Source organism: Bos indicus, chromosome 1 (assembly GCF_029378745.1).
Source record: "Bos indicus isolate NIAB-ARS_2022 breed Sahiwal x Tharparkar chromosome 1, NIAB-ARS_B.indTharparkar_mat_pri_1.0, whole genome shotgun sequence".
Lineage (NCBI taxonomy): Eukaryota > Metazoa > Chordata > Mammalia > Artiodactyla > Bovidae > Bos > Bos indicus.
The window spans coordinates 157,590,293-157,605,964 of record NC_091760.1 but is presented as its reverse complement, the minus strand read 5'-3'; the positions used below and the strand labels follow the sequence as shown (position 1 = coordinate 157,605,964).

General features: G+C 55.0%; 1 protein-coding gene across 1 annotated transcript in view; it reads right to left on the bottom strand.

Moving 5' to 3' along the window:
- Positions 1-15,210, bottom strand: part of KAT2B (lysine acetyltransferase 2B) — a 97,870-nt gene extending 82,660 nt beyond the window's left edge. The window contains exon 1 of the mRNA XM_070797323.1: positions 14,914-15,210. Within this exon, the coding sequence (XP_070653424.1) occupies positions 14,914-15,159 (246 nt within the window). The 5' untranslated portion in view covers positions 15,160-15,210. The remainder of the gene's footprint in view (positions 1-14,913) is intronic.
- Positions 15,211-15,672: the final 462 nt, after the last annotated feature.

The window sequence follows — 15,672 nt, the reverse complement described above, 5'->3', positions numbered from 1 at the left end:
TACTCAGACAGTTTCCTAAAATTATTGAATTGCACACTTAAAGCCAGAGGAATTTATGCCATGCAAATTATACCTCAATAAAGCTGTGGTTTAAAAGGGCAAGAATTCGCTATTGAACTCATATCTATTCAAATATGAGTTTTCTACAGTGTGTCCCAAAATTGAGGCTTATTTTCTCAAATACAAATGGAAGAACCTTAATAAGTTACATTTAAAAACCATCATCATCATGAAAAACCAGCCCCTGGTGGGGGTGGGTCTCCATCACTGTCCTTTCTGATCAGGGAAAAAACAAAAGTCAGAGCATCCAGGTGACCACGCCTGTCAGAATCTACCCCAGCAAAGGAGAAATAACAAGCGACAGAAATAAGCCCTTAAGTAGGCTGCCCTGTTTTCACAATTAGTGAAGAGGCTGAAACAATTAAGACGGGCTAATAATAAAAGCCCTCTAGCTGGCGTTCCTCTCTCAATGACACCTTTGACCTGCTGCCCTGCAACTTTCTAGCTTGTTTGCAAATTCATTCTACCGGAATCAGAAATGGGTTTCTGTACAATGACTCCAGTTCCCCTCCTTAAACTACAGTAGAAAATGGAAGATGCAGCCTCAGGAGAGCAGGAGAAGAAGGGAGACCGACAATTTCTGAAAATGATTCCAAGAGAAGGAAGAGCGAGCTGGGGTTGGGAGGACTGGGGTGGGAGCATCTAAGATTTGATTTGCCACCATTGTGAGCCATCTGAATTCTGCTCTTAACTGTGAGCATGTCTTTTCTTTTTTTTTAATCATGTATTTATTTGGAAAAAAAAAATTTCTTTCCTCCTATTTTAAAACAGCAACAACACCCGGAGTCTGCTGTATGAGCTGTGATTCCAATAAATGCTGTCTCTGGAAGTGAACCGCTTTGGAAGCAGTTTGAATGATACTCATGGGATTTGCAGCCACGTTTCTCAAACTTTAATCTGCCCCCGAATTACCTCAGCAATCTTGTTAAAATGCAGATTCAGAATCAGGAGGGCCAGGATGAGGCCCCAGAATCTCATTTCTAAAAAGGGAGGTGAGGACCTCACTTTGAGCAGCGAAATGTGAAGGTGGCCTCAGGGATGCGACTGTTACAAACCTCTCTTCTCCCTGATTAACGGGAGCTTTCCACATATGCTGTGACTTTAAGTGGCTAAGCCATACTTTATGGGACGCGAACTTTTTTCTTTCCTCACTCGGTGATAATCCCTCTGGCTTACACAACTGCCCGTGGACGGCCCGCAGACAGCATAAAGCTGTGACTGGAAACCGGGATCTTTAAGATTTGGGGGCTTTGAGCGCAGGTAAAAGGAAGTGGGAGTGGGGAGACAGTCTTTCCTCAGGAGATGGAATTTGCCCGGGACTGAAGGTGAAAACTGGGGATCCCATGGTGGTCAGCGGTTAAGACTCCGCGCTTCCCCTGCAGGGCGAGGAGGGTTGAGCCCTGGTTCGGGAACCAAGACCCCACGTGCAGCAGGGTACAGCCAAAAAAAGAAAAAAAGTGGAAACAGAATTGGAAGGAGAAAACAGACAACCAGTGAGGCACTCGGAAACACAGGCGTCTCTGCAGACCTTGAGGAAAGGTGCCATTCTGGTCTGGAAGCCACGTGGAACCAGTACAAAAAGGACTGAGGAGAGTGGTCAGGGGTACAGAGGAGAAGAGAACTCAGCCCTGAGAAATGACCCCAGGGAAGACCACCGGGTACAGGCAGGATGCACACAGCACCCTTGCAGACCCTCCGAGACGCACCAACATCAGACCAACGGGAAAGCTCTGGGAGGAGAGCCCTGGCTCCGGAAGCCGTCCCTGCATCCAGGCTGGAGTCAAGTCAAGACCTGAGTCTTCACGGTGACCCCCGTGACCTCCAGACGCCGTCAGAACAACTCCAGGGCCGCGGCCGGCCTACGAGGGACCGGACCCCTCATCTCAGCCGAGTCAGCCCTCCAGGCCCAAAGCCAGCAGCATCCCCCGGAGGGGCTCAGGAGGCTGCGGCCACGGAGCGCAGAGCCGTGGACGTTCCTGGGGCCTCGACCCGCGTGCGTCCCCACCGTGGGCTTCGCCAGAGACTCCCAAAGCGGCCAGCACGGCCTCCAGGGCGGGCAGGGGCCCCTCGGGCTGCCGGTGATGGGACCCCTTGGTCCCACCTGCTGTCTCGGCACCGAACCAACCAGACGAGTGGCACAGACCGCGCCGGTCAGCCTCGCAGCCCCACCAGCTGCAGAGCAGGCCCCCACCCCGCTCCCCACCCGGCTCCTCGGCCAGGTTCTCGAGGCTGCCCTCAGCCCCAGCAGCCTGCCCACCGCCCTTCCCTACATCCACGTCCCCAGCTCCCAGGACGACCACCTGGCTGCGAGGCCCCATCCCAGGCCACCTGGCTCTCCTTTCGAAGCCTCCCCTGGCTCACTCCTCTCTCACCACCAGGCCCCGCAGCCCCCCACCAGCGGCTGGAAGGAACGGCCCCCCCCACCTTGAGCACACGCCCGCCCCGCCCTGCACGGAACACGAGCTCCGCTCAAAAACGCCACCAGCAAAGCCAAGCCCTTGGGTCTGCAGCTCCCGAGGCCACTGTCCCCGCATCGTCCCATCTCCCCACCCCAGGGCCTGCAGGACCCGAGAGTCCGCGCTCAGAGAGGCCTGCTTGTTGCGCTCACCCAGCTGGCCAAGGAGCAAGCACCCCACGCCAAAACCTCGACCTCGACCTCCTGGCTCTAAAATATCCTGTGTTTCCTTCCTGGTGCAAAGACACTGTTAGCACGCGGATTCAGTGTGAAGTTTTCTGCCTGAAACCCAAGACCTTCGGTCAGCCGCTCTCCTCTTTACCCAGGGGACCCTGTTTCCCACTGTTTCTGTTTCCTCACTCTTCCTTGGCCTCCAGTTGGGCAAGTCACTGTATTAAGATCAATAATCACCACTTAGCACTGGTTTTTTTTCACGTTTAGCTGACTTACAATACTGTGTGCGTTCCAGGTGTACAGCAAAGTAACTCAGCTACACTGTGTGTTCACAGGTTGTCACAAGATGCTGAATCCAGTGCCCTGTGCTACACAGCAGGGCCTTGCCGTTCAGCTGTTTCGCACACAGCAGTGTGTATACGTTAAACCCAGGCTCCTAAGGTATCCACCCCCCACTCTGGGGACCGTAAGCTTGCTTTCTGAGTCTGTTTCTGTTTTGTAAGTTCACTTGTACTATTTTAGCGTCCACATGTAAGTGATACCACACGGCATTCGTCATACTTCACTTGGTAGGATAATCCCTAGATCCATCCCTGCTGTGGCAAGTGACATCATTTCATCCATTCTAGGACTAAGCAACAGCCCAGGGGCAGAAAGTGAAGAGGAACTCAAAAGCCTCTTGATGAAAGTGAAAGAGGAGAGTGAAAAAGTTGGCTTCAAGCTCAACATTCCGAAAACTAGGCATCTGGTCCCATCACTTCATGGGAAATAGATGGGGAAACAGTGGAAACAGTGTCAGACTTTATTTTGGGGGGCTCCAGAATCACTGCAGATGGTGACTGCATCCATGAAATTAAAAGATGCTTACTCCTTGGAAGGAAAGTTATGACCAACCTAGACAGCATATTCAAAAGCACAGACACTACTGTGTCAACAAAGGTCCGTCTAGTCAAGGCTATGGTTTTTCCAGTGGTCATGTATAGATGTGAAAGTTGGACTGTGAAGAAAGCTAAGCGCCGAAGAATTGATGCTTTTGAACTGTGGTGTTGGAGAAGACTCTTGAGAGTCCCTTGGACTGCAAGGAGATCCAACCAGTCCATTCTAAAGGAGATCAGGCCTCGGTGTTCTTTGGAAGGACTGATGTTGAAGCTGAAACTCCAATACTTTGGCCACCTCATGCAAAGAGTTGACTCACTGGAAAAGACTCTGATGCTGGGAAGGATTAGGGGCAGGAGGAGAAGGGGATGACAGAGGATGAGATGGCATCACCAACTCGATGGACATGAGTTTGGGTGAACTCTGGGAGTTGGTGATGGATAGGGAGGCCTGGCGTGCTGCGATGGGGTTGCAAAGAGTCGGACACGACTGAGCGACTGAACTGAACTGAACTGAACTGAACAACCCAGTGTGTATACACACCACACCTCTCTATCCATTCATCTTTGCAGACACTTAGATTTAATTAGTGCTGCCTGTAACTGGAATAGTAGCTGCTGCTGCTGCTGCTGCTAAGTCGCTTCAGTCGCACAGACTCTGTGCGACCCCATAGATGGCCACCCACCAGGCTCCCCCGTCCCTGGGATTCTCCAGGCAAGAACACTGGAGTGGGTTGCCATTTCCTTCTCCAATGTATGAAAATGAAAAGTGAAAGTGAAGTTGCTCAGTCGTGTCCGACTCTCCATGACCCCATGGACTGCAGCCTACCAGGCTCCTCCGTCCATGGGATTTTCCAGGCAAGAGGACTGGAGTGGGTTGCCATTGCCTTCTCCGGGAATAGGAGCCACCATTTGCTAACTATTTAGAATGCTCCAGATATTACACACAACTGCTAAATGAATCATCTCACTTTAACATCACCCTTGACTCAGAATCACACTGTAACACGTCCATAAGAGAGTTCTCAACTCCGACCCATCTGAATGTTTCTCCCGTGGTTTCTCTCACCATCTTGATAAATGGATTCCCTCCTCTCAGCTGCTCAGGCCAACAACCTACACATCACACACATTCACCTGTCTTTTCTTCACACGCCAGCACACCCCCCCAGTAACTCAAATCCTGTTGCTTCTAAACTCATAATACAGCCTCAAGCTGTCTCCTCACCTGTCCTCTGCCTTCATCCAAGCCACCATCCACTTAGACCCAGCCTGTAATAACTTCAAATGGCCCTCTTTTTCTACTCTTTCTCTTACACACTTTATCCTTCTTAGAGCAGCCAAAGAGGATGCTTAAAATAAGCATGTCTTCTCTGAAGATACTGGAAACAGGCCAGATCTATCAACAGGTAGACAGATAAACCACAGTACATCCATACGGTGGATTTATTTCTCAACAATAAAAAGAAGTAAACTACTGATGCATGCAGCAACATGAATGAACCCCCAAAACCCTGAGCAGAGTGAAAAAGGAACAGTGTGTGCCATGTGGGGTCATTTGTAAGAAATGCAGGAATACCAAAACTAAGCTTAGCGGGATACACACTAGATCCGCGGTTGCTTCTGGGGGGACTTTCCAAGGTGACAAAAACGTTCTGGGTCTGGCTATGAATTTGTTGAAACTGCTCGGAAGTGGGAGATCAGATCATTTCACCCTGTGAGGATGATCCAATGGGGGGGCCCCATCGGCTCCCCCACCTCACCCCTGCTCCCCCAGCCTAGTGGTCCCAACTGCCTGTGACTCCGCCAAGCCCCCTGGGTTGGAGTCTCTGCGGCAGCCTCTCCCCGGGTCCCGGGGCCCCATGCAGAGCTGGCTCCCTGCCATCACTCAGGTCCAGGACAGTCCCCTCTTCAGAGAGGGCTTTCCGGGCACACGTCTGGCGGAGCCGCCCAGGGAGCCTTGTCCACGGCTCTGTTTTCACTGTGTGTGCACGGCACTTAGCACTCTCTGCTATTTTCTTGTTTACTGTCTGCTTCTGCCACCAGAAAGCAAGCTCTCCCAGAGCGAGCGCCCATCTGTCGCTGTGTCCCTGTGTCTATGCCAGCGCCCGGCGCGATCCAGGAGGGTTTGCCGGATGAACGGGGATGCTGGCAGGACCCCTCTCTCCGCTTGACAGCCCTGAGATCCAAGGCTTGTGCAGGGGGCGGGACCCTCACAGCCCCGCAGACTCACAGCATGTTGGGGAGCCCCCCCACCCCCCATCCTGCCAGCGCTCGTGGACACATCCCCGGGGGATGGCAGGGCAGGTGGTCCTGCGGGGACGCGCAAGGCCTGGCTGCCAGGACTCACGTCGCTGTTTCAGTGCGCTGACCTTGGCTTCCCTGGCCTTCTGCCAGCCAGTTTCAACACCGGCTTGTTAGAGCCGATGCAAACTCGGCCAAGCCGAGCAGCGGCCATCAGTCACTAGGATGTTAGGAGTCACCCCGCACTTCTGGACTCTCCCGAAGACCACAGAAGCCTCCCAGGAGGCTGCCCATGCCCAGCGTAGGTGGGGGCCAGCTTGATGGTGTGGACTCTATGGAAATACCCCCTCACACCTTGCCCTGAGGTCACTGAAGAGACTACAGGAAAACTCCTCCTAAGGTGAGGTGGTGCGTCACTCCAAGGGAATCATTAGAGACATCATTCACACTTTTTTTTCCAAAATAAATGCATTTGACTCCTGCTTAAAAACATAGTAAGTCCTGTGTCTGGGCCTCTGGGTACAAACAGAAGAACAAATTAAAGAAAGCCTATCGTGTGGGGAGGAATAAATTGGGAGATTGGAATGGACATAAACACACTGCCATGTGTAACACAGAAAACAAGGGCACACTGTGGGCTTCCCTGGAGGCTCAGCTGGTGAAGAATCCGCCTGCAATGCGGGAGAACCTGGGTTTGATCCCTCGGTTGGGAAGATCCCTTGGAGAAGGGAAAGACTACCCACTCCAGTATTCTGGCCTGGAGAATTCCATGGACTATGGGACACGACTGAGCGACTCTCACTTTCACTTTCACTCAAGGACGTACCGTGCAGCACAGTGTTCAGTGATGACCTGAGCGGGAAAGAATCAAAACAGGGTGGTTTTGTGTGTAACTGATTCGCTCTGCTGGACACGGGAAGCTAACACAACGCTGTTCAGAAACTGCACTCCAGTAAGCAGTTTTAAAAAAGAAAGCCCACCTGAGTGGCAGTCTTCCTAAATTGCCCTTGGAAACAAATGTTAAGTGAATATATAAATGGGGATAACACCCCCCTGTTATATATACGCACACACAAGACAGAAAGATGAAAATCCAGGTGTGCTAACCGTATCAACTACAGAAAAGATTACTTTATGGTCCATATGATTCCATTAAATAGTAAGCTTATCTTCAATATTTAACACGGGTTTTCAAGGATGAGTTGTTTGGGAAAACCAGAGGCTGTACAGTAATCGAGCTGCCTCATTGCCGCTCCTGGGGAGGACGGGGCCCTTAGCGGCCTCAGCAGACAGTTCTGGAGACCGGGTGGGTGTGAACCAGGAGGAACGGTCTCTGTGCTGCGTGTCCACCCCCTGGGCAGGTAACAGGGAGGTGTCGGTGTCCACTGGAGCCTTCTGGACCAGACTCCAGCCACCACACACAATATGCATGTCTCTGCGTGGCCCACAGGACACAGTGTAGAGCTCAGTCACCGTCCAGAGCCAAGGGGGGCGACGGCAGGACCTGGCGTGACATTCACCGGCAAGGGCTCCCCAAGGGCTGCAGGGAGGAGGGAGGCCACAGGCTGCAGGGCCCGCGTCTCATCCAGCCCCTGTCTCCATCAGAGCAGCCAGCACACCTCCCAGATTTCCCGCCACAGTCTTACCCTCGTGGGTTCTTCCTGTACATCTCAAGATCAAATTCCCATCTTTTCTTTCAGAAGCCTAATCAGGGGACTTCCCCGGCAGTCCAGGGGTTAGGAGGCCGTGGTCACTGCCGGGAGCCTGGGTTCAATCCCTGGTCAGGGGACTGAGAGCCCACAAGCCACGCAGAGCGGTGCAGCCACCAAAAAAAAAATAAAATAAAAGTTTCACAAGCCTAATTAAAATTCATCCTAGTAAGCTGTCCACATCCAATGACTTCCATTCTGTAAATGGTTAACCAATTTTAACTTGTTTTCTAGCTTAAAAACATGGGCTTTTATGAACTAGGGCTACAGCTGAGAACACACACGCAGCCTAGGCTGCCACGTGGAGCGCCAGAGCCAGAGGCAAGGAGGCTCTGCCGTGCTGTGACTCCACTGACGTGACCTCCACAGGAGGCAAAGCTGCCAGGAGGCAAGGAGCATCAGGAAGGAGAGTCCTGGCAGTGGGGAGGGCGCACGCGGGTCCTCTGGGGGCTGGAAACGCTCCACAGCATTATCTGCGTGACAATGGCACAGACGTGCACATATGCAAACGCGCACCCCCAAATCCTCACACACACTGAAGACCTGAGCACTGCACCAGCTGCGCAGCACAAGTGTAGAGAGACTGTTTCGTCTGGATTGTGCTGAAATTCTGCCGCATGTGCAGTCTTATCTGGAGCTGTTCAGGGACTCCTAAATTCCCAGGACCTGCGAGTCCTCACCTCTCCAGCCCATCTGGCACCTGGGACGGCCGGAGTCGATATCCCTTTCATCTCCCTTCCACAGGGAACTCTCTGGGGCCAGGGCGGTGGCGCTCTTGATTGTCAGCTTTAAAACAATCTAGGGCATGCATCTGTCTGCCCGGGTCAGTCATAAAGAACACTTACTCTGCTCACTTTACGGCCTGCGCGTCTCAATGAACTAGAGAAAGCCTTTGAACATCTCTCTCAACAGGAGCACAGTACACACCAATCGGGAGCAGGAGAAGGCCTGCCACGAACGCAGGCCTCGATAAACCATCTGCAGGAAGGCGCCCTCCCCGCCTGGGACACGAGGACGCGGGTGCGGGCGGCTCCCTCCTCCGCTCTCAGCCCTGCAGTGGCTGAGACGGCCTCCCAGCCTCTCGTTCCCCCAGGTGGAAGCATCAGATGACGTGCAGCAAAACGCTAGCTAGCAACAAAACTGCTGATAGCAAAGGAAACTGAAAAAATAACACAGACGTCCGTGGAGCGCCTGTGTCCTAAGAAGGCTCGGAGAAGCTCGACAATCTTGTCTTCACGGTAAACCTTCGAAGCGGCCCCTGCCACCCGCTCCACCCACGAGGAGACTGAAAGGCAGGCAGGTGAGGCCTGCCCGGGGGCACCAGGCTGGGGGGCAGGCCACCCTCCAGGGGGTCGGCTGGCCTGCAGTCCCGCACAGGCACGGCGGCAGATTCAAAGCGTGGAGGAGGGTTCAAATTAGGAGGCTGTCCAGAGCCAGAAACCTCTGACAGCTCTTCCCGAACCTTCCTCTCAGGATGGAACAGACAACTCCGTCAGAAGCCGCTGAGCCGCAGACACCCAGGCTTTACTGGCACTGAGTTGAGTATCCAGGTCTCTCATCTGAGAAGGAGATGTTCTGATTGTTCCACGGTACCTGGAATGAAACTGCATGTTTCACCCTCAACGATCCCTATGACCGGTCAGACCCGTGGATTTACAGAATTAAATGGACGCAGGATTAAATCCTGCCAGTGTGGAAGGTAACCAAGTTTAGATCTACTGAACGGTAAACACACACACACACAAGACCCACCAGCACGGGCTCACAAAACGCTTATTTTTGCAATCACAGGCTTCCTAAAACAAAACAGTCCTCAGCAGATTTTTGTGCTGTTTTGCCCTATAAACTACTTTTCTCAGTTACATAAAACTGCAAATTGTAATCTGAAGGCTTTGCAGGCTGGCATTTCAATCTTCTCTGAGAGTTCAGGAGGACATAATCCAACTTGGTCATCTTTCTCACTTTCTGTATGGTGCCTGCCAAATGAAACGTTCTGCCCAAATGCCTGGTTCCAGGGCACCCCATTTTAGAGCGATGTGGCTAGAGGCTGAGAAGGTTTTTTTTGTTTTAAACATTTTATCTACCCACCTGGGTGTGCTGTGCTTTGCTGTAACAATATTGCTGATCTGAAAATGTCTCCACTTTCAGCTGAGTTTCTGTTTGCAAACCAACAATCACCTTACATAAAACATCACCTTTTAAAAGGGTGCCCACAGTGGGAGGTGGGGGGTGGGGCCCAGACTTTTGGGGGGTGGGAGGGATGGCACGGTGATAACACTGGACTGCAGTCCTGTAAGCACTACTGGACACGTTTACTCAAAAGCATCTGACTGCACACAGTTGATGGTTTCATGGTCTATAAATTATACCAAAATAAAGCTGTTTAAAAATATGCCCAGGATTCACAAATGAGATTTTTTTCAGGTTTTGAGTGCTATTCAAATTAACATGAAAAGTATTCATTTTTTCCCCGGCTGCAAAGTTATGGTACTGGGGGACAAATCAACGTTCTCCTGAGGCAGTTTCTCGGCTTCTGCACCGTTGTCTCAGGGGCCGGGTCCCCGCGGTGGGTGGGGAGGGGTGGCCCGCACCATGGGCCGTCACCAACACCCCAGGCCTGTTCACCAGCTGCCACCAGGGCCGCCTCCCCCCGTTACAATGGCCGAAAATGTCCCCAGACTTTGCCAAACATCCCGCGGCAGGCACAAGAGCTCCTGGGTAAGAAGAGCCACTGCTCCAGATGCTGGAACAGCAGTCTGCTCCCAGGAGGACGGACAAACGCAAACAGAGGCTTCCCGCGCTCCCCGCAACTTCAAGGCTGGTTCTCGGCCCCCGTTTGCCAGCGGCCCCGACACCCCAGCGCAGGGAGCTTTCTCTCTCACAGCAGCACCTGTGCCCGTGCCCGCTGCGTTTCACTCAGGGCCCCTTCTAGATGGTAAACCATTATTTTTTAAATGACTAATTTTCTAGCCCTGTGCCCACGTCTCTCTCTCAAGTATGGCTCTCAGCCCAGAATCCCATCAACTGAGTCCTCTGTAACTGCTTGGTGGCCCCTGACTGGGACCCTGAGCACAGCGCCAGGCAATTTCTTTTCTTGTTTTTAGTAATTTTTAGTGCAGTATTGCAGAGAAGGCAATGGCACCCCACTCCAGTACTCTTGCCAGGAAAATCCCATGGACGGAGGAGCCTGGTGGGCTGCAGTCCATGGGGTCGCTAAGAGTCGGACACGACTGAGCGACTTCACTTTCACTTTTCACCTTCCTGCATTGAGGAAGGAAATGGCAACCCACTCCAGTGTTCTTGCCTGGAGAACCCCAGGGACGGGGGAGCCTGGTGGGCTGCCGTCTCTGGGGTGGCACAGAGTCGGACACGACTGAAGTGACTCAGCAGCAGCAGTGCAGTATTGTGGATTTACAGTGCTGCGTTCGCTCAGGTGTACACCACCGTGAATCAGTTACACATACACATTCACCCACTCTTCCTCAGAGTCTTTTCCCGTGTAGGGAACCACAGCTTGTTGGGGATGATTTCCTGTGCTTATATGATACACAGCAGTGTGCACGCGTCAACCCCAATCTCCCAATTTATCCCCCCCATGGCTTTCTCTCCTGGTAACTATAAGTTTGTTTTCTACATCTGAAACTCTATTTCTGTTTCAGCACCAGGCAGGTTCATTTTGCCAGCGCGGACCCAACAGTCTAAGGTTCCAGGAACATTCTGGGACCTTCTGTCTTTGAACTTCAAGGCTGAAGTCATGGTCTCCGTCTTAGAGATGAAGCAAGCCAGGTTCAGAGGGAAACTCCGTGACTGGTGCCCAAGGCCACACACGTGGCAGAGCTGAGACAGGAGACTAAGCCCCTCGTTCCTTCTCAACTCCCACGTCTCCAGGGTACCCTCCTCTGAGCTGCTCAGAGGATGCGTGGACCACACACCTGCTGGTGCTCAGACACAGGAGCCCATCTGAAGTCCTCAGTGTCACCCTGTGAGGTGGAGGCTCCTAGGCCCACGTTGTAGACAAGGAAACGGAGAGTGAGGTAAAGTCCGTGTCCAGGGTCACGCAGTGGGGCCTGAAATGTGAACTCAGGGGGCTCTCGCTCACCACCCCCTCCAGCCTCCTCTCGTCAAGAAATAGCCTATTTCACTAGGAAAAGTCAGGTAATGGTTTTGGTTTTCCGGTACATAAATTACACTCTCATTCAAACAGATGTGGATGTGGGCTCCTTGTAACTTACTCGGGGTTCCTTCTATAACACTAAAAATCTAGTCCTGTGCACATCTGTGAGAGCCCTGGAAATGCCCTATGTGAAAAATTGCCAATTCCCTCCACCCAACTGTCAAGGAGTGGTCAGGCTACAATTTCACTACTGGTCTTCTAGCAGTTAATCATCTCGGTTTTTTCTAGCTCATTCAGCCAGTCAATAACCACATCACTTAGGATCTATTCAGAGTGACAAACACATTATCAAATAATCACACAATTAAAAGTCAAGATAAAAGCACCAGGAAGAAGAAATAAGTACAGAGGGGGTTTCTGAAAATTTAGAATGGGAAGGCTGACTAGGGTTGTAAATGTGATGCAAGGAATCTGAGATTTTCAGGAAGAGCTGGGAGTTCACTTGAAGGTGAGGGAAGAGGAGCTTTCGGTCCTGGTGAACAGTACGTGCAAAGGCCCTGAGGCAGAAGGGAACCCTGCATGCACGGCCCTCAAAAGGGGCCAGAGAGACAGCAGTGGCCAGCCCACACAGGGCCTTGTGGTTTGAGAGTCCCTTGGACTGCAAGGAGATCCAACCAGTCCATTCTGAAGGAGATCAGCCCTGGGATTTCTTTGGAAGGAATGATGCTAAAGCTGAAACTGCAGTACTTTGGCCACCTCATGTGAAGAGTTGACTCACTGGAAAAGACTGATGCTGGGAGGGATTGGGGGTAGGAGGAGAAGGGGACAACAGAGGATGAAATGGCTGGATGGCATCACTGACTCGATGGAGGTGAGTCTGAGTGAACTCCGGGAGTTGGTGACGGACAGGGAGGCCTGGCGTGCCGAGATTCATGGGGTCGCAAAGAGTCAGACACAACTGAGCGACTGCACTGAACTGAACTAAACCGAGGGACAGAATACGGTCAGACCTACATTTTTAACGATCGCTCTGCCTGGGTCACCTGAGCGACCTGAGCCAGGACACAGTTCAAAGAACTCTACTCTGGATCCTGCAAAACAAGTTTGTTTCTTTTTTTTCCCTCTCTGGGGTGTGGTGCCCCTCCCTGGCTAGGAACTAGCTCCCTTCTTTTTCTGTCTGTTTGTGAAGTTTAAAGGCCAGATCTTTTATCAGGTCTGAGGCTTATTTTCTTTCAATAGCTCCAACACCCGCCCCACCCCTCACCCCCAGGAACATACTTGTCTCTTTCCAGAGAGATGTCACTTTTGCCAAGTGGCCGCTCAGCGACAGAAGGTAGGGGAATCTGTCCTTTGGGGTTTTCTTACATAAAAGGTACAGGCAAGCTCAGAAAAGAATACACATGCTGGTCTCCTGCACCTCCTCACACTCAAGAACAGTTAAAAAACAAACAAACAAAAAGCCCGAGATAATATTAAGACCCCTGGCCTCCCTCTTGGCCACGCACACCTCCCCACCAACCCTCTAGGTCCCGCTGGCCCAGCTCCAAGCTGTCATAACTACTTTCAGTTTCTCCACTACAAGAAGCCGCAGCTCACCCCTGCACCGCTAAGAGTCCTTAGCACCCACTGACACTTCCTCCAGGAAGCTATTCCTGCCCAACCGAGCTTCAGTCCCTGAAGGCCCTGCTCTGAGTGCCAACAGCATTCTAAGGAGGCAGGTTTTCTGAGATTCATTGTAACTGGTTCACCCACCACTTGCACGCAAGGCCGTGCACACGTCCGGCCAGTAGCCCCAGAAGGACACATTCTGGGTGTCCCTGTCCCAGCTAGCACAATGCCTGGCCCCCTGATGGGAATCCCTCTAACACTGAACGAATGAGTGAATGAGCAACTAGATATGGAGACTTGCAGCCTCCCAGGACCAAGAAAAGAGACCCTCGATGACAAGGTTTTCCCTTCCAATAGGTTTGGTTGTCAATGGGAACGTAAAACACTCAAGTTACAAACTTTAGAAAAGGTGCTAATTTCACTCATGAACATTTGAAAGGATTAAAAATATGAATGCAGGGCACAGATGCTCAAGGGTTTTAGACAGAACCAAAACTTCAGGCAAGTTAGGGTAGCAGCAGGTGAGAAGGAACCCGATTAAAAAACCAGACTAGAAACAGGGAGCGGACAGGCGCCGCCGGGCCGAGCCCCTCTGGTTCTGAACCCGCGGCCGCGGGGTACCTGGGCCCGTTCCCGGCCCGGCGCAGACCTGCCTTGCGCCCGCGGCTCCCCCGCCTCGTTCTCACTCATCTAGGGCGCCTGGCAGGCACCCTCCGGGCCCTTCTAAGAAACACTCTCCTCTTCGGTCACTTTTGCTCCTTCACAAACACCAGCCTCGGGGCACCGCTGTCTCCCAGTTTCAGTAATCCGATACCGTCCCGGGTGGCACTGGGGTTTGCCCCTCGGGATGGGGCCTGTGAGCCGCCCAGCATCACACCACCTGAGAGCAGCCTCTAAGCCTCGTCCCAGCCCTTCGGACACGGAGTGAGCATGGAAGCGGCTCCCGGGAGATGCCCGTGAACACTCAAGTTTGAGTGGATGCTACACCAGGCGACAAGCCTGTACGGAACCGGGAAGGGTCCACACAGGGCGTGAGCGGCGCGGAGGGGAGCGCACCCAGGAGCCGAGAAGCCCCTGCAGACGCTGAAGCCTCCTGGCCGGGGACGCGCGCGCGGGGTCACCGACCCCGAGCGCCCGGCCTGGCCGCCTCTGCTGGGGGCGCAGGGCCGGGACGCCCGTCCCCGCCCCGCCGTCACCCAGTCCAAGCCGAGCTGACAGCGGCCCCCCGGCGGCGTCTCGTCCGGACGGGCAGGGGAGCCGGAGTGCTGTTTACAGCCGAGAGCCGGGGCAGCGTCCCGGCTGCACCAGTAACAGCACGGGGCGCCCGGCCGCCCGCACGCGCAGCGCCCCGGGCCCCCGCGGCCGCTCCCCCCGCCCCGCGAGCCCCGAGTCCGGGGTCGCGCCCCCGCTTCCACCCAGCTCCGCCCAGCGAGGTGAGGACCGAGCGGGGCGCGCAGGTCCCCGAGAGGGGCTCCCAGGGACCCGCTCCGCTCCCGGAAGGCGCCTCCGGCGAGCTCCTACAGAGCAGCAGCGCCCCAGGGCAGAGCGGGCGCGGAGCAACGCCTGCGGGGGGCGGGGAGGGGTGGATCTCCTGGGGTCGGCGCCCCCTGACGGGGCTCGGCCCGGGGCGGCCCTCCGGCCCGGGGGCGGGCGGGGGCCGGGCGGCGCGCCTACCTTACAGGCGGAGTACACCCCGAGTTTCTCCAGCTTCTTGGCCCGCGGGGCGGAGCGCAGCTGCGCCTTCTTCACGGCGATCCGGGCCGAGCAGCCGCCGCCCGGGCCCTCGGCCGCGCCCGCCGCCGCCCCCGCCGCGGCCGGCCCGCAGGAGCCCGCGCCCCCGGCCGCCGCGCCCGGGGGGCCCTGCGGGGGCGCGGGGGGCAGCGGGGGCGCCCCGGGCGCGGGCCCGCCCGCCTCCGACATGCCGGCCCGGAGCGCAGCAGGCGCCGCCAGTCGGGGCCGCGGCCGCCGCCAGGGTCTCCGCCCGGCTCTGGGCGCCGGAGCGCGGGACCCCCGCCCGCCGCCCGCCGCCGCCCGCCGCGCGCCGAGGCCGCAGCTGCTCGCGGAGGGAGGGGCCGGCGCCGCCCGCCGCCCGCCCGGGCCTCCTCCCCGCGGGCCTCCCCGCCCGCCCGGGCGCTCCTCCCCGCTCCTCCCCGCGCTCCTCCTCCCGGCTCCCCGCGCTCCTCCCCCGGCCCCTCCCCCGCGGCCGCCCGGGGCGAGGCCCGCCCGGGGGTTGGAGGGGGTGGAGAGGGAGGGAGACCCGGGCACCTGCCGGCCGCCCCCCCTCCAAGCCGTCGCCGCGGGGGCGCAGGCGGGAGAGACGCGCCCCGTCCGTCCCTCGACTCCAGTCCACCCTCCCTCGGAGCCGGGCAACTTCCTCCACCCTAGCGGGAGCCCGAGGGAAAAAAACATTTTTGAAAAGTACCCGTCCACGCT